Below are 24519 nucleotides of genomic sequence, written 5' to 3' on the forward strand. Positions count from 1 at the left end.
CTGGGCCTTAGCTGCCTTCCCGTGGGGCAGGGCTTGGGACCTGCAGCCTGCCATGCCTGAGCTTCCCACCCCCAATTTGGGCTCCCGTGCAGCCCAAGCCTCCCCGATGAGCGCCACCTCCTGCTCCATGGCGCCCAGTCCCATCAACCACCCAAGGGCTGAGGAGTGCGGGCGCAGGGTGCGGGACTGGCAGGCAGCTCCACCTGCAGCCCCGGTGCGGGATCCACTGGGTGAAGCCAGCTGGGCTCCTGAGTCTGGTGGGGACGTGGAGAACCTTTATGTCTAGCTCAGGGATTGTAAATACACCAATTGGCACTCTGTATCTAGCTCAAGGTTTGTAAACACACCAAAGCACCCTGTGTCTAGCTCAGGGTTTGTGAATGCACCAATCGACACTCTAGCTACTCTGGTGGGGCCTTGGAGAACCTTTGTGTCCACACTCTGTATCTATCTCATCTGGTGGGGACGTGGAGAACCTTTGTGTCTAGCTCAGGGATTGTAAACGCACCAATCAGTGCCCTGTCAAAACAGACCACTCGGCTCTACCAATCAGCAGGATGTGGGTGGGGCCAGAGAAGAGAATAAAAGCAGGCTGCCCCAGCCAGCAGTGGCAACCGGCTCGGGTCCCCTTCCACACTAGAAGCTTTGTTCTTTGGCTGTTTGCAATAAATCTTGCTACTGCTCACTCTTTGGGTCCACACTGCCTTTATGAGCTGTAACACTCACCATGAAGGCCTGCAGCTTCACTCCTGAAGCCAGCGAGACCACGAGCCCACCAGGAGGAGTGAACAACTCCAGACGTGCCGCCTTAAGAGCTGTAACCCTCACCGCGAAGGTCTCCAGCTTCACTCCTGAGCCAGCGAGACCACGAACCCACCAGAAGGAAGAAGCTCCGCACACATCTGAACATCAGAAGGAACAAATTCTGGACACGCCGCCTTTAAGAACTGTAACACCGCGAGGGTCCACAGCTTCATTCATGAAGTCGGTGACACACCAGCACTTTGGGAGGCTGAGGCAGGCAGATCAGGAGTTCAAGACCAGCCTGGCCAACATAGTGAAACCCGTGTCTACTAAAAATACAAAAATTAGCAGGGCATGGTGGCGCACATCTGTAGTCCCAGCTACTCAGGAGGCTGAGGCAGGAGAATCACTTGAACCTGGGAGGTGGAGGTTGTAGTGAGCTAAGATCGCACCACTGTACTCCAGCCTGGTGACTAAGTGGGACTCTGTCTCGAGAAAAAAAAAAGTAACAAAGCTTGTAGATCATCAGTAAGTTAGTCTATAATTGTATTTTGGGGACATATTGCTTCTGCCTGAGAAGTTATAATAATAGTTACAGTAATAGTGATACTGTGGCATATATCACTTTACACAAGCTTGCTCATCTTTAATGCTGTGTCAGCCTTGTGAAGTAGGTACTGTTATCCCCATTGTATAGATAAGGACACCGAGGTTTAGAGAAGTTAAGGTACCTACGTCACATAGCTATTGAGTGACAGTGTGGATACCCATCCCTGCCTGCCTAACTGAGCTCTGCCTTTAAATTCTTCGTGCCAGTTTCCTGTCCCATCAGATAGTTTCTGAGGCCTCTAGGCATCAGCCAGATATCCCTAAGGACAGTGTTGGAGGAACTGCTGAGTGGATTCATGGTCACCTACCAAGTGTTCTGTTCCTTCTCGTTTTGCTTACAGGCACAACAAATGTCAGACAGATGCCTCGATTACTCCCATGTAAATTTAAATTCTGATATCCCAAAACAGAGGTTTTCAGAAGAGCGAATCCAGGCACACTAACTTCAGCAACAGGTCAGAAGTGAGGCCTGCCTGTACATCCTGATGTCTTTCTTTATGGCACACTGTGGGCAGGAAATAGTTCTTCACTGGACAGTACTAATTATAATAAATTATTGTATCAGAATTTTATTCAATTATATCATAGAAGGATTTTAGTTGCCCCTCCCTTGCCCCTAAAATGTATCATACATGTACCCTAAAGAACCATTTATGAAGAAACTTCAGGTAACATACTAGATATAACAGGAGAAGGTAGTAGAAGATAAGCGTTTGCTGAGAGCCTCCCAAGTGCTAGGTGTTATAATCTCATGCATGTATAAATTAGCATTCAATTTTTATCATAACTGCCTCTGTGCGTTAATGATCCTATGGCAATAATTTTGTTTTTCTCTTTGTTATTGATGTAAAGAGACTGGCAGTTGATTAAAAGTAAAGAATATTGATTACATTAATAACATACTATCTTTATGATGCTTTATAATTCACAAAGCCTCTTCCCCTAAGCTTTTGAGCAACTCCAGGTAGTCGAGAGGCAACTTTATCCCTACTTTTACAGGTTATTGGATTGAAGCTCAGAGAGGCTAAATAACTTGCTCAAAGAACAAGAACTTCAACATTCTTCTTCTTCTTTTTTTTTTTTTTCCCAAGGCAGAGTCTCTCTGTCTCCCAGGCTGGAGTGCAGTGGCTCACTCTCGGCTCACTGCAACCTCTGCCTCCCAGGTTCAAGCGATTATCCTGCTTTAGCCTCCTGAGTAGCTGGGATTATAGGCGCATGCCACCATGCCCGGCTAATTTTCGTACTTTTTTTGGTAGAGACGGGGTTTCACCATGTAGGTCAGGCTGGTCTCGAACTCCTGACCTCGTGATCCGCCCGCCTTGCCCTCCCAAAGTGCTGGGATTACAGGTGTGAGCCACTGTGCCCAGCCCCCTCATTCTTCTAACTTTTAAGCCACAGTAAATCTTACAGTTTGATTGAATTTTTTGTTGTTTTTCAGTGGCTATTAATAGACTGAATTGGTTGGAAAGGAAGAATGGGATAAGGAGTAATGATTAAGATACTATTAAGAGTTTAGTTGATTCCATAACTGTTACAAATTATACAATCGAAGGCTACTCTTAGAGTTGGGTGGTACAAAGAGCTTATATAATCATCCTCCATCTTTACCTTGCATATTTGAGGGAAAAAAAAAGGATTACCCTAATTATTTCTAATATATCACACAGAAATGTTACAAGGTAGATGAATGCTGAATGACACTTTGAAATGCTTGGAAGAAAAAGGACATGAATTTAAGTCAGCAGTATTGAATTATCATACCCTGAGAGAAAGGAACATAATGTTCTACAGTGGCTGTACACAGAAGAAATAAAGCAAATTTTATCCCTTAAGCTTCTACACTGTAAGAAAATAAGGGGCAGAGTATATTAAATAGAGCATTATTATTTTGTTCTTGTTCCTGCTTAATGTCAAGTCATAAAATTATAACGTCACTATAAGTTATTACCAAGGAATAATTAAATCACAATGAAATGACTAGTGTATTTAACACCTCTGTTGTTCATCCATAGAAAACATGAAACTTAAAAAATAATGTGGGGATTTTAGGACTTTTTTTTATTATTTTATTTTTTGAGATGGAGTCTCACTCTGTCACCCAGGCTGGAGTGCAGAGGCATGATCTTGGTTCACTGCAACCTCTGCCTCCCAGGTTCAAGCAATTCTCCAGCCTCAGCCTCCCCAGTAGCTGGGATTACAGGCACCCGTGACCATGCCCAGCTAATTTTTGTATTTTTAGTAGAGATGGAGTTTCACCATGTTGGCCAAGCTGGTCTCCAACTCCTGACCTCAAGTGATCTGCCCGCCTTGGCCTCCCAAAGTGCTGGGATTACAGGCATGAGCCACTGTGCCTGGTAAGCATTTTTAATAATTATATGTATATGTTTCTCAATTATAAAAGGACAACATGCTGCTTGTAAAAAGAACTTGAAGAATCAAGTGTTAGAAAGCAAAAGACAAAAGTCTGTTCTCTACATTGTCTCTCACTTCACACATCCTGTGGTAACCTGTAGTGTATATTTGTTTATTTTAAACAAAAAATTTTTAATAAGGAGTAGAAAATCTAATGTTTCTGAAATGTGGGATAAAATATGTAAAATAACCAAATGATTTATTGGCCAAGAGATTTCAATGGATGGAAACTAGAAGTTAAAATCTACTAAGAAAGATCTCTGAAACTTTAGGATTTTGAAAAGCAATTCTGGACTGCAAAGATGTTTCATTTCTTGTAGAAATGTCAGTTTGATTTAAAATTGAGGATCCTCTGAGGCACTTTAAAAACCAATAATCTAGATTGTAATTTTGATAAAATCTGCTCCAATCACTTCAAGATTAAGTCATATATATGCCTCCATGGGTGTGCCCACAGCACCCCAAACTTAATCCATCATACATCTTATCACATGGTCCCTGATTTATGATGGCTTTGACTTTATGATGGTGTGAAGCAATGTGCATTTGGTGGAAACTGTACTTTGAATTTTGATCTGTTCCTGGGTTAGCAATATGCAGTACAATACTCTGTCTCGATGTTGGGCGGCAGCAGCCAAGCCACAGCTTCCAGCCACCCACGCATCATGCAGGTAAACAACCAATATACTCCCCTGTGTACTGTGTGACTGGCATTTCTTGGACATTGTGCTTTGTGCTTTTGCATCCTGTCATGTCTACAATATACTCATCTATGCCTCCTGCTTCTGGTGAGAAGAGAAAGGCAATTACTCTTGAGATGAAACTCAAGATAATTGCCCTGCATGAAGACGGCAAGCGATTAATGTCCATTGCACGAGTTGGGACTTCCACAATCCATGATCCTCAACCATCTTAAAGGATAAGAAATGAATCAGTGAGGCAGTGAAATCATCAGCATTAGTTAAATCCACTATCATCACGAAGAAAAAAGCTTGGCTGATTGATAATATCGAAAAATTACTTGTCATGTGGATGTAAGACCAGATATCGAAGGGTGTACTACTTACTGATGATGCCAGCTAGGGCAAGAAGTGTTTTTGATTACACTAAAAGAGTGAATGAATGTGTCGATAATCCTATTATACACAAGTGTTTATGGCAAGTCATGGGTGATTCTAGTGCTTCAAAAGGCATCATAATTTTCTTAATGTGAAGGTCAGCAGAGAGTCAGCAAGTGCTGATATTGAATATGTCAAAGCTTTTAGGAAGAGCTGTATACGATAATTGTGGATAATAAATATTTCCCAGGACAAATATTTTATGTAAATAGGGTTGCCCTGGAAGCATATGCCAAAGCATACATACATTTATCAAGAACTTCAGGCAGTTCGGCGGTCCGCGGGTCTGTCTCTTGCTTCAACAGTGTTTGGACGGAACAGATCCGGGGACTCTCTTCCAGCCTCCGACCACCCTCCGATTTCCTCTCCGCTTGCAACCTCCGGGACCATCTTCTCGGCCATCTCCTGCTTCTGGGACCTGCCAGCACTGTTTTTGTCGTTAGCTCCTTCTTGCCAACCAACCATGAGCTCCCAGATTCGTCAGAATTATTCCACCGACGTGGAGGCAGCCGTCAACAGCCTGGTCAATTTGTACCTGCAGGCCTCCTACACCTACCTCTCTTTGGGCTTCTATTTCGACCGCGATGATGTGGCTCTGGAAGGCGTGAGCCACTTCTTCCGCGAATTGGCTGAGGAGAAGCGCAAGGGCTACGAGCGTCTCCTGAAGATGCAAAACCAGCGTGGAGGCCGCGCTCTCTTCCAGGACATCAAGAAGCCAGCTGAAGATGAGTGGGGTAAAACCCCAGACGCCATGAAAGCTGCCATGGCCCTGGAGAAAAAGCTGAACCAGGCCCTTTTGGATCTTCATGCCCTGGGTTCTGCCTGCACGGACCCCCATCTCTGTGACTTCCTGGAGACTCACTTCCTAGATGAGGAAGTGAAGCTCATCAAGAAGATGGGTGACCGCCTAACCAACCTCCACAGGCTAGGCGGCCCGGAGGCCGGGCTGGGCAAGTATCTCTTCGAAAGGCTTACTCTCAAGCATGACTAAGAGCCTTCTGAGCCCAGCCATTTCTGAAGGGCCCCTTGCAAAGTAATAGGGCTTCTGCCTAAGCCTCTCCCTCCAGCCAATAGGCAGCTTTCTTAACTACCCTAACAAGCTTTGGACCAAATGGAAATAAAGCTTTTTGATGAAAAAAAAAAAAAAAAAACTTAAGGCATTCAGAGGGTGTATTGCTGCTTTTGGGTGGAAATGTTGCAGGGTTCAAATTAAAGCTTTTCGTAATTTACAACTCAGAGAACCCAAGAACACTCAAGAATGTGAGCAAGCGTTCGCATCTCATTTATTATCACTATAACAAGAAACCCTGGAGGACCTCAGCATTGTTCAAAGTCTGGCTTTTGAACTGTTTTTTATTCCACAGGCAAGAGAATATTGTAAGCAAAAAACCACTTCATTCAAGATTTTTTATTTCTATTTTTAGAGAGACAGTCTTGCTCTGTCACCCAGGCCGGAGTGCAATGGCGTGATCATAGCTCACTGTAACCTTGAATTCCTGGACTCAAATGATCCTCCTGGCACAGCCTCCCAAGTAGCTAGGATCACAGGTGCACACCAGCACACTCGACTGATTTTTTAAAAATTTTTTATAGAGTCAAGGTCTTACTATGTTGCCCAGGCTGGTCTCAAACTCAAACTCCTGGGCAAACTGTGTTGCCCAGGCTGGTCTCAAACTCCTGGATTCAAGCAATCCTCCCACCTCAGCCTCCCAGAGCACTAGGATTACAAGCATGAGCCACTGTACCTGGCCACATTCAAGATTCTTCTGATCTTAGACAGTGCTCCAGGGCACCCACAGCATATAGGTGACATGCATCCTTGTGGAAAGTTATGAGTTTGCTGCCAAACACAACCACACTCAACTGGTGGACCAAGCCATAATAGCTGCATTCAAAGCACACTATGTCAGGCATTTGCTCCGGCTGTTGAAGTGAATGAATCTGGCTGAACGCTCCTAGAGTTTTGGAAAAGTTTTAACATTCTAAATGCTATCCAGAATATCACTGGAGCATGGAAGAAGTCACACAGCAATGCATGAATGGCATTTGGAAAAATGTTTTGAAGACATGTGAACAGTAACAAGATACTAGTGCTTGGAGAATAACTAGAATTGGACATTGATGAAGAGGATATTTATTAACTTCTTGGCATTGAATCTGAAGAGCTTTCCAATGAGGAGATAATCAAACTGAAGGAAGAAAGAAGTTGAGAAAGAGGAAGAAGTTATACCTGAGGCACCAAGAAAGTTAATGGCAAAGAAACTGGCAGAGCCAGGCGCGGTAGCTCACGCCTGTAATCCCAGCACTTTGGGAGGCCGAGGTGGGCGGATCACGAGGTCAGGAGATCGAGACCATCCTGGCTAACACGGTGAAACCCCGTCTCTACTAAAAATACAAAAAATTAGCCGGGCGAGGTGGCGGGTGCCTGTAGTCCCAGATACTTGGGAGGCTGAGGCAGGAGAATGGCGTGAACCCCCGGGAGGGGGAGCCTGCAGTGAGCCGAGATTGCACCACTGCACTCCAGCCTAGGCGAGAGAGCGAGAATCCGTCTCAAAAATAATAATAATAATAATAAATAAAATTAAAATTAAAAAAATAAAATAAAAAAGAAACTGGCAGAGATATTTGCCACTATCAGCAGTGTCATTCAGAAGTTAGAAGAAAGGGATGTCATTATTCACAGGAGCTGACAAGCAGTACAGGATGCTCTTGCTTGCTATAGAGAAGTATATAATGAAAAGGAGAACAAACTGTATAGTCCAAACCCGATGTCGGCCAGGCCGGTGGCTCATGCCTGTAATCCCAGCACTTTGGGAGGCCAAGGTGGGTGGATCATTTGAGGTCAGGAGTTCAAGACCAGCCTGGCCAACATGGTGAACCCCCACCTCTGCTAAAAATACAAAAATTAACCGGGTGTGGTGGAGCATGCCTGTAGTCCCAGTTACTCAAGAGGCTGAGGCAGGAGAATCACTTGAACCCGGGAAGTGGAGGTTGCAGTGAGCCGAGATTGCACCACTGCACTCCAGCCTGGGTGAAAGAGCAAGACTGTCTCAAAAAAAAAAAAAAAATTACATTTTAAAAATTAAAAAAAATAACTTGATGTCTTCCTGAAGAACACTATGCCTGCTAAACCATTAACAAGTATCGACGCCCCAGTGCCTTCTCCCAACTACTCTCAGGCCTCGTCAGAAGAGAAATTGATGACCCTGTTGCAGTAGCATCCCCATCATCCAGCAATTAATTTTAGTTCAATGCTTCAAACATTATTCAGGCCCAGTATGCATTCACCTGTGTATGTTACTTAATTGTGAGTATCCATACAGCTATCCTGTTTTTCACTTTCAGTACAGTCTTCAATAAATTACATGAGATATATTCAACACTTTATTATAAAATGGGCTTTGTGTTAGAAGATGTTACCCCTGTAGGCTAGTGTAAGCATGCTGAGTACAGTTGGGGTAGGCTAGGCTAAGCTATGAAGTTTATTTTTTTGTATTTATTTATTTATTTTTTGAGACAGAGTCTCGCTCTGTAGCCCAGGCCGGAGTGCAGTGGCATGATCTCAGCTCACTGCGGGCTCCACCTCCTGGGTTCACGCCATTCTCCTGCCTCAGCCTCCCAAGTATCTGGGACTACAGGCGCCCACCACCACGCCCGGCTTATTTTTTGTATTTTTAGTAGAGACGGGGTTTCACTGTTTTAGCCAGGATGGTCTCGATCTCCTGACCTCGTGATCCACCCGCCTCGGCCTCCCAGAGTGCTGGGATTACAGGAGTGAGCCACCGCACCCAGCTTATGAAGTTTATTTTAATAGGTTAGGTGCATTTTCAGCTTATGATATTTTCAACTTACAATGAGTTCTTGGAATGAACTCATCATAAGCTAAAGAGCATCCATATTACAATTACAATCACTCTTTGATCTCATGGAGTAGGGACTGTATCTTGTTTACTAGTAGATTTCCAGAGTCTAGTGCATTATATAGCAAATATAATAAGCGGTCAATAAATGGTTTTGGGAGAAAGAGAGGATGCAGGGTGAGGTATAGTATCTCATCATTCTGAGGAATGCAGTTTCCATTGGGTGTACAGTAGTCAGAAAATTATTTCTTTAGGTTGTCTTAAATTATCTGCAAAGAAAAATTTTTGTTTAGGTTGTTCTCTTTTCCTTAATGATTTTTCCTGAATGCATTGGTCCTCAGTGTTAAAGCTCAGACAGGATTCAGTTTTAGCCTTTTTCTATCACTGTTTTAGTTACAAATGAGTGTCCTAGATTAGGGTTTCTGTTGGCCAGTGTCCTACATTCTGAGGTAACTCCTCAAGTGAAATTTAGGTTCTAAGACTGTGACAAAACTGACTTGTTAGCACTGTTTACACTAAGCACGTGATTCTCTCCTACATAATTTCCTTCTGGAGTAATTTTACAGTTCTCACCAGTCCCAAATTCCTTCCTGAAATTCTTAGAGGAGATATGTGGAAGATTTTTCTGGCAGAGAAAATTTACAAGAAAAAAAGTTCTCATCACAAATTTTTTCCAGTGATTATAAATAAGCTGTTTTAAAGAAGAGTGTAAAAGGCTGTATAGAAGAGATTTAGTAGATTTAATATTCAAAAATTTAATATTCAGAAATCATGGCTCTAGTACAAAGGTGCTATCATCTCTATCGCTACATAGATAAGTAGTTATAATTCTCAATACACAGACTCATGAAAAGTCCATTGAGGATCAGGATTTTTTTTTTTTTTTTTAATTAAAAAGAAATCCTGGGCCAGGCGCAGTGGCTCATGCCTGTAATCCCAGCACTTTGGGAGGCCGAGGCAGGTGGATCACCTTAGGTCAGAAGTTTGAGACAGGCCTGGCCAACATGGCAAAACCCTGTCTCTACTTAAAACACAAAAATTAGCCGGGCATAGTGGCACGCGCCTATAATCCCACCTATTCGGGAGGCTGAGGCAGGAGAATCTGTTGAATCCAGGAGGCGGAGGTTGCAGTGAGCTGAGATCATGCCATTGCACTCCAGCCTGAGTGACAGAGTGAGACTCCAACTCAAAAAAAAAAGAAGCCTGGATAGCATTCGTACTTGCAAGACTGTAGTGAACAACTTGAGGAGCATTAGCTGCATTTTGTCACGTTATAATTAAAACAGGCTGATTTTCTTTCTTTTAGGACAAAACAAATTTTATTTGGTGATATTTGTTCAACATTAAGGGGTAAATAGAGCAAAGAAGGACAAAACATAGGCATTAATATGTTAAAATTGCTAATGTCATATGTTGAAATAATGGATGAATTATGAACATTTGCTAGGGATATTTAGTTTTCAGTTCTAGTCTTCTATTATTTACCACTATTTCTAAATTTAGTTTTTTGATATTTTCAGAAATTTCCTCAATATACTTCGTTTATGCCCAAATAAATCGTAATTCTTCACTTTTTTTTGTGACTGACAGAAGATGACCAGTGTTTGCTGGCATATATCTGGAAGCATTTTGGAAGGAATGACAAAAGGAGTAGTTTAGTTTTTTGTTGTTGGAGAAGAATTAAATTAATCTCAATAATTACTTGAGGATAAGGTGGTATGATACATGATTTCAGGGAATTGAAAGAGTCTAGGTTTTGCCTCCTCAAATGGAATCTGTCAAGCATTTTAGGAAATGAACAGCTTTTTGCTGTGCTCCCATAGCAGTTTTTCATAACTCTATTACAGCAACTGTCACATTATCTTGTAGTTGTTTATACAGTCATTCCTCCATTCAGCAGATATTTTCATGAGTGCCTGCCATGTGTCAGGCATGGCCCTTTGTGCTGCAGATAAAGTTGAGAACACAGAGGCAAGATCCTTACTCTCTAGACTGGGCAGGGTGGCTCACACCTGTAATCCCAGCACTTTGGGAGACCAAGGTAGGTGGATCACCTGAGGTCAGGAGTTCGAGACCAGCCTGGCCAACATGGTGAAACCCTGTCTCTACTGAAAATACAAAAATTAGCCAGGTGTGGTGGCGCGCACCTGTAATCCCAGTTACTCGGGAAACTGAGGCAGGAGAATCAATTGAACCCGGGAGGCGGAGGTTGCAGTGAGCTGAGATCAGGCCACTGCACTCCAGTCTGGGTGACAGAGTAAGACTCTGTCTCAGAAGATAAAAAAAAAAGGATCCTTGCTCTCTCGAAGTTTTAGTAGGGAGAAGCCAATAAAAAAGGGAACATATAACATATAAATAAGTCATTTGTTTTCAGATTGAAATAAGAATTAGGAAGATGTTAGAACAGGAGGGGTATAGGACAAAGAGTCCTGGGGCAGGAGCAACATTGGGTAGGATGGTCAGGAGAGGCCCTTTTGAGGAGGCAACATTTGAGTGAGTTCTGAAGATAAGGAGTCTGTGGTACAGAGATTTGATAGAAGGGCATCCCAGACAGAAGAAATGGCCAAGTGCAAAGTCCACAAGTAGCAATGAAATTGTATTTAAGAATGTATGTAAGGAATACATTAGAAGGCCAGTGCGCCTGGAGAGGAAAGAGCGAAGGAAGGAGAAATAGAAGATGAAATAAAGGAGGTAGGCAGAGGCCAGACAAGGCAGAGATTTAATTCTAAGTGATAATGGTGGGATATTGAGTTTTTAGCAAGGAAGTAACAATCTGATTTATGCTTTTAGAAGATCACATTAGCTGTTACATGGGGAATGATTGCAGAGGGCAAGAGTAGAAGCCAGGAAAACAGTTAGGAGGCAAAGTAGTCAGGGAGAGATGGTGATGGCTTGGATAAGGGTGGAAACAGTGGAAATAAGAACAAGTTTGATTTGGAGTTTATTTTGAAAGCAGACTTGATAGCACCAGCTGAGGGATTGTATGTTTGAAAGAGAAAGGCTGGTTTTTGGCTTGAGCAGCTGGGTGTATGGCGATACCACTTACTGAGCTAGGGAAAAGTAGGTGAAGGGCTGAGTATAGAGAGAAAATAATTTCTACCCTTCTGCGAAATTGAGATTTTCTTGAGAGAGGGCAAAGTGAGGTTCCAAAAGGTTAAGGACGTGGGTGCAGGCCCTGCAGATAGAGCCAGGACTTCGATACAGGCAGTCTGCCTATGAAGCCTGCACCTTGCTTATTTGTCTTTATGGTTAGAATTATAGACTGGAGTCTAGGAGGAAGGGCATTCAAGGCAAAGGAAACCATGGCCAAAGGTGTAGAAGCCACCAAAGAGTGAAACGTTTGGAGCAGCAGTTTAGGACTTGGTGCTAAAGAATTATTTGTGGGACCTGTTAGGTAGGGTCTTAGAGAAGTTTAGATTATGTTTTCTTCATCTCCCTAAATTAAAATTGAGTCAGTCCTCCTCAGAACTTTTCTTTTATTTTTTCTTATTTTTTATTTTTATTTTCTTGAGATGGAGTCTTGCTCTATCACCCAGGCTGGAGTGCAGTGCTGCAATCTTGGCTTACTGCAACCTCTGCCTTCTGGGTTCAAGCGATTCTCCTCCCTCAGCCTTAAGAGCTTAAGTTAGAGCTTTTGTCCAGCCTAGACTGTTTACTAGAAATTTGATTTGAGGAACCTGAAAATATAGGAATAAAAACCAGTGTTTTTTTCTATTGTCTTAACAACAATCAACACAGAAGACTTCTGTGACCTCTAGTCACCAGGAATTGCATGGAGATTTCTCGCCACCAGCCATCAATCAGTTAAGTCTGCAGTGGATACCAGCTGGGTATCCTCTAATTCAATTTGATTCCGGCACTGTATACCTGGAGATAGCTTCCCATGCTAATCTAAAGACACTAGTTTTACCTATGCTGCTGACTGACTATAAATCAGGGTCCCCACTGTCCTCTCCTCGGGTTCTATTAATTTATTAGAGTGGCTCACAGAAAACTCAAGGAAACACATCTACTGGTTTATTATATAGGATATTACAAAGGATACAGATGGAGAGATGCATAGGGCAAAACATGTGGGAAGGGTGTGGCACTTCTGTCCACGCTCTGGGGATGCCACCCCCCCTGGAGCATCTGTGTGTTCAATGTGTTCAACTACCTGGAAGCTCTCCAAACACAGTCCTTTTGGATTTTTAGGGAAGCTTTATTATGTAGGAATGATTCATTAAACGTTTGGCCATTGGTGATCAACTTAACCTTCAGCTTCTCCCCCACTTCCTGGAGATTGGGCAGTGGAGCTGAAAGTCCCAACCCTCTAATCCTGCCTTGGTCCTTCTAGTGAGTAGCTCCAGTCCTGAAGCTACCTAGGAGCTGGCAGCTATCAGTCAACACATTAGCATGTAAAAGACACATCACTTTGAAGATTCCAAGGATTTTAAGAGCTCCTGCCAGGAAACGGGGATGTAGACCAAATATGTATTTCACAGTAGCACAGGAAACATAGCTACTTTTTTTTCTTTTTATCAGATTAAAAAAGAATTCTTGTTGGGTGTGGTGGCTTGTGCCTATAATCCCAGCTACTTGGGAGGCTGAAGTGGGAGCATCACTTGAGGCAGGAATTCAAGACCAGCATGGTCAACATGGCAATACCTCGTCTCTGAAAAAATAAAAAACAGCCAGATTTCGTGGTGCAAGCCTGTAGTCCCAGCTACTCAGGAGGCTGAGCTGAGAATATCACTTGAGCCCAGGAGTTGGAGGCTGTAGTGAGCTATGATCATACCTCTACATTCTAGCCTGGGTGACAAAGTGAGACCCCATCTCTAAAAAATTTTTTTTCTTCATTATCTAAATTTTTTTTTCTTGGGAGTTTTCTTTTCAGTCAGATAATATAAGTCAGATGATACATAAATGATTTTGGCTGCAAAATTCTGTTTTTTGTTTGTTTGTTTTGTTTTTTTTTTGAGATGGAGTTTTTGTTCTTATTGCCCAGGCCGGAGTGCAATGGCATGATCTTGGTTCACCGCAACCTCTGTCTCCTGGGTTCAAGCAATTCTCCTGCCTCAGCCTCCCGAGTAGCTGGGATTACAGGCATGCACCACCACGCCCAGCTAATTTTGTATTTTACTAGAGACGGAGTTTCTCCATGTTGGTCAGGCTGGTCTTGAACTCCCGACATCAGGTGATCCACCCGCCTCAGCCTCCGAAAGTGCTGGGATTACAGGCGTGAGCCACCGCGCCTGGCCTGCAAAATTTTTTTTTATTCTTTCATTAAATGTACTGCCATTCCTGGACTTCCTGTTATACAAGCTGACTCATTATTTGAAGAGTCCCTGAGCTTCACCATTTCGCAGACCTGACACATACAGAATTCGTTTTGATTCTTTATACGATAGTTTATTTTCCTTTTCACCTTTTCTGCCTAGATACTCAATTTCTGGACAGAAGTCAGTGGCAACTCAGATGGGATCAAGCTAGTATAATTTGCCATAGAGGAATCTTTCAGAGGAAGCAAGTTATTATATAAATAATTTCTGCTCAATTGGAAACTGAGTACGCACCCAATCTGTACAGTTCTGTTTGTTGTGATGTTTAACACCACACTACACACAGGCACTTGATTTGTGACTTCTGATGTCAACGCATTTCTAGTTGATGAGCTTTACTCATCTCTCATGCTTTGTGACTCTAGGAATGTTTTTCTTTTCAACTATCACACCTCTTTTTTTTTTTTTTTATCCCCCAACATCAGATAACTAGATAGGAATGTGAAACTCCTTCACATAGCTCTTTTTTATTCAGAAAATAAATAATAGATGAAATCGCGTGCCTGTGGCATGTGTACTAAATATAGTGGTAAATATTAAATATCATTATATGCTTTGGACACAATACATATTTGCAGGATTTTCCTTTAAAAAGTGCAGTGCAAAGTGCAGTAAGGAAAAAAAGAGGAAGTATAGTTTCAGTTATTTATTATCGGTCAGTTCCAAATCTATGGTTCTTTGCCCTGCTTTATGATATTGGAGTTGGACTCTGTCAACATTTCTCCTTCGCCAGCTGTGCAGCTTTAGGCTCTGTCAGCGCAGGACCTGGGGAGACAATGCATGGTGGCAACAGTAGATCGGTACTGTCCTTCCAGTTCTGGTTCACCTTCCTTTATTCAGCCCAGGGGTCCTCACAGATCAACTTAAGCAGCACTCTCAGACCTTTCTCTCCCCACCTGCAGACTGTTTCTCAGGTAGCTCCAGCCCAGTCTTCAGGCTGGTTTCCTCCCATCAAGAGGGCTGGTCTAGAGAACAGCTTGGTCCTGTTTACACCACTGACAAACAGCAGGCCCTTTTCACAGCCCAGCTCTGGCTCTTTGGCGCTGGTGCTTGTGTATTTCTCATGTAGCCAATAACCACACCCTCTTTGAAGAGGTCCGAATCTCAGCCTAGATAAATGTTATTAAAGAGCACTAAGATCCAAAGAACAAAATTGAAATAATACATCCCTCCATTATTGAAATTTATTTACAGCAGAGGTCAGTGTACTTTCTCTGTGAAGGTCCAGATAGTAAATACTTTAGGTTTTCTGACCACATATGTATCTGTTTCATATTCTTCTTTTTTTTAAACAATGTTTTGAAAAGATTAAAAAAAAATCTTAGCTCATGGGCCATGGTTTGCTGAACCCTGGTTCAGAGTATGCATAAAGTAAAATCTTACTTTTTTCAACTAGAGAAATCTAATCTAAAATAGTGAGAAGTCTGAATTTTAGACTTATCATTTATTGTTGCATAACAAATCTCTGTAAAATTTAGTGGTTTAAGACAGCAGTAATAATTTATTAGCTCTCATAGTTTATGTGGGGCAGGAATTTGGGAGCAGATTACCTAGGCGGTACCAGCTCAATGTCTCGAATGAGGTTGTGGGTGCTGGTTAAAGTGGTGATGATTTTTTAGTTTTTAAATTTTTTATCCCTTTTATATCTTCTGTCATTGCCCTTTTTTTTTTTTTTTTTTTTGAGGTGGAGTCTCACTCTGTCGCCCAGGCTGGAGTGCAGTGGCACGATCTTGATTCACTGCAACCTCCACCTCCCGGTTCAAGTGATTCTCTTGCCACAGCCTCCTGAGTGGCTGGGACTACAGATGCACACCACCATGCCTGGCTTATTTTTGTATTTTTAGTAGAGACAGGGTTTTGCCATGTTGGCCAGGCTGATCTCGAACTCCTGACCTCCAGTGATCCGCCTGCCTCGGCCTCCCAGAGTGCTGGGATTACAGGCATGAGCCACCGCGCCTGCCCTGTCATTGCCAATTTTTATATCAGCACTATCTTGATAGGTGTCAGGGTGGAATGGCCAAGTGAATGTCAAGCCCTGAGGCTGATATGCCAAAATAATGATTATGAAACTACAATATAGGTAAAAAGGTGTGAGGTTAGAAAGTAGAGATGTAAGGAGGTGACATATGATAGAAATATAAACATTGTATTATAGGAAGGGATCCAAAATGAAATATGTGACTAAATTTATAACATTAGAAGCGACAGAAGTGAAGAAATACCTATTGAAAAAATAAAATTTAAACCATTCCAGTTTTTAGATGAAGTCTTTTGTTTTGCGTGTATTTGGATAGAACGTAATATTTTATAATGAATTTTTTTTTTCTTTTTTTGAGACAAATTCTCGCTCTGTCGCCCGGGCTGGAGTGCAGTGGAGCGATCTCGGCTCACTGTCAGCTCCACCTCCTGGGTTCACGCCATTGTCCTGCCTCAGCCTCCCGAGTAGCTGGGACTACAGGCACGTACCACCACGCCTAGCTAATTTTTTTGTATTTTTAGTAGAGACGGGGTTTCACAGTGTTAGCCAGGATGGTCTCGATCTCCTGACCTCATGATCTGCACGCCTTGGCCTCCCAAAGTGCTGGGATTACAGGCATGAGCCACTGCACTCAGCCTTTAATTAATTTTTGAATGAAACTATAAGTACATCACTAAATATGCCTGAAGTAGACTAAATGTAAAGCATTTTATGTGTTGATTTGCATGGCTTGAATAGAGTTGCCAACTGTGCTACCCCATGTGGCTCTCAGCCTTCTATCATCTCAGACACCCAGGCATCAAAGCAAGGAAGACAACTTTGTTAGCACCATCTGGCTAGACCGCCATGTAGATTCTCTTCCTTTGAGACCATGCTTGACAATAATTGGCTTAGATTAGGAAAAAAATGGGTATATGTTCTTATCTAATAGACACCGCCCCCCCCCCCCCCCACCATCCCGCCCATGTACAGCTTTTCTTTCTAAATTATTTCTTTCTCTGGGGCTCTATTACACTTTATTTATTCTTTTTATCATCACACTGTACTTTCATTGTATTATTTTGTCCTAACTCTATTATTATAAAGAAATCTCACCAAGGAGAATTTAAATCTCATTTCAGAGGTCCAGTCCAGATTTAGCTGAGAATCTTGAAGAATAACATTCATATAGAAAATGTATAGTCCATAAGTTTAATGAGTGATCATGCCATGCAGTTAGAATCCAGACAAAAAACAGAATGCTGTCAGCACCTTAGAAGTGTCTCCATGCAGGCCAGGCACGGTGGCTCACGTCTGTAATCCCAGCACTTGAGGAGGCCGAGGTGGGTGGATCATCTGAGGTTGGGAGTTCGAGACCAGCCTAACAAACGTGGAGAAACCCCATCTCTACTAAAAATACAAAATTAGCTGGGCGTGGTGGTGCATGCCTGTAATCCCAGCTACTCAGGAAGGCTGAGGCAGGAGAATCGCTTGAACCTGGGAGGCAGAGGTTGCGATGAGCTGAGATCGTGCCACTGCACTCCAGCCTGGGCAACAAGAGCAAAACTCTGTCTCAAAAAAAAAAAAGTGTCTCCATGCTCCGTTTTAGTCACTACCCAAGCCCTGCAGTATTACCACCATTGTGACTTCCAACACTGTAGATTACTGTTGCCTCTTTTTCAAATTTATATGAATGGAATCTTGTAACATATACTCTTTTGTGTCTGTCTTTTTTGCTTAACTCTATGTTTGTGAGATTTAACCATGTTGTTGCATTGTTACTGTATTCCATCTGATGAAGATGCCATTATTTATTCATTGTGTGGTAGAAGTTATTAAATTACTTTAGGCAGATAGAAAGGAAAAGGGGTCCTTAGGACATTTTCATTTTTAAAGCAGCTCTTTTTAAATTATTATTATTATACTGGGATACATGTGCAGAACATGCAGGTTTGTTACATAGGTATACACATGCCATGGTGGTTTGCTGCACCCATCAACCCGTCATCTACATTAGGTATTTCTCCTAATGCTCTCTCCCCTAGCCCCCAACCCCCTGATAGGCCCCAGTGTGTGATGTTCCCCTCCCTGTGTCCATGTGCTCTCGTTGTTCAACTCCTACTTATGAGTTAGAACATGTAGTGTTTGGTTTTCTGTTCCTGTGTTAGTTTGCTGAGAATGATGGCTTCCAGCTTCATCCATGTCCCTGCAAAGGACATGAACTCATCCTTTTTTTATTGCTGTATCATATTTCATGGTACATATGAGCCACATTTTCTTTATCCAGTCTGTCATTGATGGACATGTGGGTTGGTTCCAAGTCTTTGCTATTGTGAACAATTCTGCAATAAACATACATGTGCATGTGTCTTTATAGTAGAATGATTTATAATCCTTTGGGTATATACCCAACACTTAGAGCCAGGCCAGCAACCTTTAATATGCAAATGCCAGCCATTAGAAACTGGGTCCACCCAAACATGGCAGTTCCTGCGGCCTTCTTGCCCTTGCCCCACATGTTCTGGCAACATGGCCGCCCCCACATATCCACATGTGTAAAACATCATGGTGCCCTTCACTTGCATATTAAAAGGCTAGGGTGGGAGGGCCAACTTTTTTGCAGGCTATGTAAATGACATGCCTGGTCAAACCAATCCCCTGTGCCCTATGCAAATCAGACACCGCCTCCTTCAGCCTCTATATATACCTGGCTAGTTTCTGCCCCACTTGGGGTCTCCTCTTTCGGCTTTGGAGCCTCCCTCCCACTGTCTCTGTACAAGGGAGCATCTTCCTTCTTCTCCCTTCCTTCTTGCCTATTAAACTCTCTGCTCCTTAAAACCACTCCACGTGTGTCTGTGTCTTCTCATCTAATTCAAGGTAAAACAAAAGCCCTGGTGTTTCTCCACTCATCTGAGCCATATCATTTGTACTGATGATGAAGATTTGTGTGGTTTCCAGTTTTTGCTTATTATGTAAAATGCGGCTCTAAACTTTATGTTTGCCTTTTAAGAACATATGCAATTAATTATTTTGGTTTACACTTAGGAGTAGAATTTCTGGGTCATTAGGTATATGTGTATTTAGAGACACTGCCAGTTTTCCAAAGTGTGGTTGACACTCCCAACAGTAGTGTACAAAAGTTTCATTTTGAACATAGACTTAGTCTCAATCTAATTCCGGGACTGAGAATCTAACTGACCCAGCTTGGAGCAGGTGTCTGGTCAGTTACAATGAGGGGATTAAGGGTCACATAGTACAGACATGGTTTTGGGAGGCCCATCACTGCTATACTCTAGGTGGAAGTAGAGGCAATTTCTAAAACATAGGAGATTGTATGAACTGGGTAGATACCCTAAAAGGTTTCAGTCACATATATACAAATTAGATGCACAAGGAGAGGCTCTGGACTGGAGATACAGCTTCAAGCCATCAGCAAAGTAATGTAGTTGAAGCAACATGACTAGATGAGATTGCCCAAGGATACTGCTTAGAGTGAGATAAGAGAGGGTAGCCTCTGTTAGAACTCTGGAAAACACCAACATTTAAAGGATGACAAGAAGAGAAATCTCTAAAGTAAACTGAGAAAATATAATCAGAAATCCAAGGGAATGTGATGTCATGAAAATTAAGAAAGAGAATGTTTGGCCAGGCACAGTGGCTCACACCCGTAATCCCAGCACTTTAGGAGGCCGAGGCAGGCAGATCACCTGAGGTCAGGAGTTCGAGACCCACCTGGCCAACGTGGCAAAACCCCGTCTTTACTAAAAATACAAATATTAGCCTGATATGGTGGTGCCCACCTGTAATCCCAGCTACTTGGGAGGCTGAGGCAGGAGAATCGCTTGAACCTGGGAGGCGGAGGTTGCAGTGAGCCAAGATCGTGCCATTGCACTCCAGCCTGGGAGACGGAGTGAGACTCCATCTCAAAAGACAACAACAAAAATGTTTCAAGGAAGAGAGAGTGATCAAAAGTGGCAATTGCTTCTGCAAGGTCAGCAATGAAAAGCTTTCATTTGATCTAGAGACCAGTAGTCCAGTGGCCTTCTGAGAGTAATTTTAGTGAAAAGATGGGGCAGAGGCCAGATTGCAATGGGTAAGGAATGTGTGAAAGATGAGGAAATAGAGATAATAAATGTCACCAACTTGTTCAAGTCATTTAGCTATGGAAGGAAAAGGAAGCAGGCATAGAGAAAGGGCAGTCAGAAGGCAGGAGAAGCTTGAGCAGGCTTACCTGCTGATGAGGAAGATGCAGTTGAGAAGGATACTCAGTAAAGTAAGGCCACTGGGAAGGAGATATGATCCCAAGATGTGGGGAAATGTGTCAGCCTTATGGGGACACAGAAAGACTTCTTCCAGTGTAACCATAAGGGAGCAGGGAAAGATGGCTGGTTTTGTGGCTGAAGTTTGAAAGAGGCTAGTCACTCAGTACATACTAGGTGTTCAGTAAAATTAGCTGAATTAATTGAGGACTAAATGACTTTATATAGGTATCTACCCAGAGGAAAAGAAGTCATTATATGAAAAAGATACTTGCACACCTGTGTTTATTGCAGCACAATTTGCAATTGCAAAAATATGGAACCAGCCCAAATGCCCATCAACCAATAAGTGAATAAAGAAAATGTAGTGTACACACACACACACACACACACACACGGAATATTACCCAGCCATAAAAAGGAATGAAGTATTGGCATTTGCAACAACCTGGATGGAATTGTAGACTAATACTCTTAAGTGAAGTAACTCAGGAATGAAAAACCAAACATTGTATGTTCTCATTCATAAGTGGGAGCTAAGCTATGAGTACACAAAGGCATAAGAATGATACAATGTACTTTGGGGACTCAGGGGAAAAGGGTGGGAGGGGGGTGAGGGAATATACTACACACTGGGTACAGTGCTACTTGGGTAATGAGTGCACCAAAATTTCAGAAATCACCACTAAAGAACTAATTCATGCAACCAAATATGACCTGTTCCCAAAACCCATTGAAATAAAATATAATTAAGTAAATTTTTAAAATGTTTAAAATGACTGTATATAGGCATACCTCAGAGATATTGCAGGTTTGGTTCCAGACCACTACAGTAAAGCAAGTATTACAATAAAATGAGTCAACGTTTTTTTTTTTTGGTTTCCTAGTGCATATTGAAGGTATGTTTACAGTCCAGGGCCTGGTGGCTCATGCCTGTAATCCCAGCACTTTGGGAGGCCAAGCCAAGCCAAGAGGATCACTTTAACCCAGGAGTTTGAGACAAACGTGGGCAACATGGTGAAACCCCATGTCTACAAAAAAATACAAAAATTAGCTGGGCGTGGTGGCACATGCCTGTAGTCCCAATTACTAGGGAGGCTGAGGTAGGAGGATCACTTGAACCCAGGAGGTCAAGGCAGCAGTGAACTGGGATCATGCCAGTGCACTCCAGCCTGGGCAACAGAGTGAAACCTTGTCTCAAAAAGTTACATTTACTGAACTGTAGTCTATTAAAGTGTGCAATAGCATTATATCTTAAAAAAAAAACCATACATTAAGATACTTTATTGCTAAAAATGCTAGCAATCATCTCAGCCTTCATCAAGTCATCTTTTTGCTGCTAGAGGTAGAGGGTGTTGCCTCAATGCTGATGGCTGATGACTGATCAGGATGGCGGTTGCTGAAGGTTGGAGTGGCTGTGGCAATTCCTTAAAATAACAGAACCATGAAGTTTGCTGCATCAATCAACTATTCCTTTTATGATAGATTCTCTGTAGCATGTGATATTATTTGATAACATTTTACCCATAGAAGAACTTCTTTCAAAATTGGAGTCAGTCCCTCTAAACTCTGCCACTGCTTTATCAACTAAATTTATTCTAAATTCTTTGTTATCATTTCAGTGAAAATCGCAGCATCTTCACCAAGAGTAGATTCCATCTCAAGAAACCACTTTCTTTGCTCAGCCATATGAAGCAGCCCCTCATCTGTGAAAGTTTTATTATGAGATTGCAGCAATTCAGCCCCATCTTTAGGTTCTACTTTTATTCTAGTTCTCTTGCTATTTTTACCACGTCTGCAGTTACTTCTTACACTGAAGTCTCGACCCCCTCAAAGTCATCCAAGAGGGTTGGAAATAACTTCTTCAAAACTCTTGTTAATGTGGATATTTTGAGCTCCTCCCATGAATCATGAATATATTGAATGGTATCTAGAATGGTGAACCCTTTCCTGAAAGGTCTCAATGTACTTTGCCAAGATTCATTAGAGGAACAACTATCTATGGCAGTTACAGCCTTATAAAATACATTTCTTAAAGAAGACTTGAAAGTGTAAATTACTCCTTGATCCATGGACTTCAAAATGGATGTTGTGTTACCAGGCATGAAAACATTAATCTCCTTTTACATTTCCATCAGAGCTCTTGGATGAACAGGTACATTGTCAGTGAGCAGTAATATTTTGAAAGGAATCCTCCCCCCACCCCCCCAACCCCGAGCAGTAGGTCTCAACAGTGGGCGTAAAATGCAGTAAACTGGCCTGGCGCAGTGTCTCACACCTATAATCCCAGCACTTTGGGAGGCCAAGACGGGTGGATCACCAGGTCAGGAGTCTGATACTAGCCTGGCCAACATGGTAAAATCCCATCTCTACTAAAAATACAAAAATTAGCCAGGCATGATGGCGGGTGCCTGTAATCTAGCTACTGAGGAGGCTGAGGCAGGAGAATCGCTTGAACCTGGGAGGTAGAGGTTGCAGGGAGCCGAGATCATGCCGTTGCACTACAGCCTGGGCAACAAGAGTGAAACTCCATCTCAAAAAAAGAAAAAAGTATTCACTAAACCATGCTATAAACAGGCTGTCATCTAGGCTTTGTGGTTGCATTTATAGAACACAGGTAGAGTAGCTTTAGTGTAATTCTTTAAGGGCCTTAGGATTTTCAGAATGGTTAATGAGCATTGGCTTCACCTTAAAGTCACCAGTTGCATTGTTAGCCTCTATCAGCCCCAACACAGCGTTATTAGCCTGTCCTTTGAAGCTTTGAAGCCTTGAAGTCAGGTGTCACGCGCGTCTGTGTGAAGAGAGTCCACCAAGCAGGCTGTGTGTGAGTAACAAGGCTGTTTATTTCACCTGGGTGTAGGCGGGCTGAGTCCGAAAAGAGAGTCAGAAAAGGGTGGTGAGATTATCGTTAGTTCTTATAGGTTTGGGATAGGCGGCAGAGTTAGGAGCAATTTGTGGGCAGGGGGTGGATCTCACAAAGTACATTCTCAAGGGCAGGGAGAATATTACAGAGTACCTTCTTAAGGGCAGGGGAATATCACAAAGTGCATTATTGCAAGGGTGGGAGGGTGTATTGTCATAAGGTCAACTGATCAGTTTGGGTGGGGCAAGAACAGATCACAATGGTGGAATGTCATCTTTTGTGGTTCTTCAGTTGCTTCAGGCCATCTGGATGTATATGTGCAGGTCACATGGGATATGATGGCTTAGCTTGGGCTCAGAGGCCTGACACCAGGCATTGACTTTTCCTCTCTAGCTATGAAGGTCCTAGATGGCATCGTCTTCCAATACAAGGCAGTATTGGAATCTGAAAATGTGTTGTTTGGTGTAGCCACCTTCATCAGTGATCTTAGCTAGATCTTCTGGATAACTTGCTCCAACTTCTACATCAGCACTTGTTGCTTCACCTTGCACTTTTATGTTATAGAGATGGCGTCTATCATTAAACCTCATACACCGACCTCTGCTAGCTTTCAACTTTTTTCCTGCAGTTCTCTCATTTCTCTCAGACTTTACAGAATTGAAGAGAGTTAGACCTTGCTCTGGCTTAGGCTTTGGATTAAGGGAATGTTGTGACTGGTTTGATATCCAGACCACTAACAATTATCATGTCTCCACATCAGCAATAAGGCTATTTCACTTTCTAATCACTCATGTGTTCACTGGAGTAGCACATTTAACTTCCTTCAAGAATTTCTCTTTTGCATTCACTACCTGGTTAACTGGTACAAGAGGTCTAGCTTTCAGTCTACCTCAGCTTTTGACATGCCTTCTTCACCAAGCTTAATTATTTCTAGATTTTGATTTAAAGTAAGAAATATGCCACTCTTCCTTTCATTTTAACACTTAGGGACCATTGTAGTCTTATTAGTTGGCCTAATTTCAATATTGTTGTCCTCAGGGAATAGGCAGGCCCCAGGAGAGGGAGATGGGAAGGGAAAGGTTGGCAGAGCAGTCAGAACACATACGGTGTTTTTTTTTTTTTTTTAGACAGAGTCTCGCTCTGTCGCCCAGGCTGGCGCGATGTTGGCTTACTGCAAGCTTCGCCTCCTGGGTTCACGCCATTCTCCTGCCTCAGCCTCCGGAGTAGCTGGGACTACAGATGCCTGCCATAACGCCCAGCTAATTTTTGTATTTTTTTTTTTTTTTAGGTTTTTTAAACAGGTTTTCACCATGTTAGCCAGGATGGTCTCAGTCTCCTGACCTGGTGATCCGCCTGCCTCAGCCTCCCAAAGTGCT

The 24519-nt window shown here is 42.7% G+C and overlaps 2 protein-coding genes across 5 annotated transcripts in view; both read left to right on the forward strand.

Annotated features, from left to right (window-relative positions):
* The window catches only part of MCUB (mitochondrial calcium uniporter dominant negative subunit beta), a 142693-nt gene that overhangs the window by 52041 nt on the left and 66133 nt on the right, over positions 1-24519 (forward strand). The window lies entirely within an intron of this gene.
* LOC116462717 (ferritin light chain-like) lies at positions 5161-6027 on the forward strand. Its single transcript, XM_032754467.2, has one exon. The coding sequence runs from the start codon at positions 5347-5349 to the stop codon at positions 5872-5874; it is 528 nt and encodes a 175-aa protein (XP_032610358.1). The 5' UTR covers positions 5161-5346; the 3' UTR covers positions 5875-6027.

Source organism: Hylobates moloch, unplaced genomic scaffold (genome assembly GCF_009828535.3).
Source record: "Hylobates moloch isolate HMO894 unplaced genomic scaffold, HMol_V3 SCAFFOLD_3, whole genome shotgun sequence".
NCBI lineage: Eukaryota > Metazoa > Chordata > Mammalia > Primates > Hylobatidae > Hylobates > Hylobates moloch.

Bases quoted from the DNA above. Each gene is read 5' to 3' on its own strand.
- LOC116462717 (XM_032754467.2), top strand. From the start codon at position 5,347: ATGAGCTCCCAGATTCGTCAGAATTATTCCACCGACGTGGAGGCAGCC.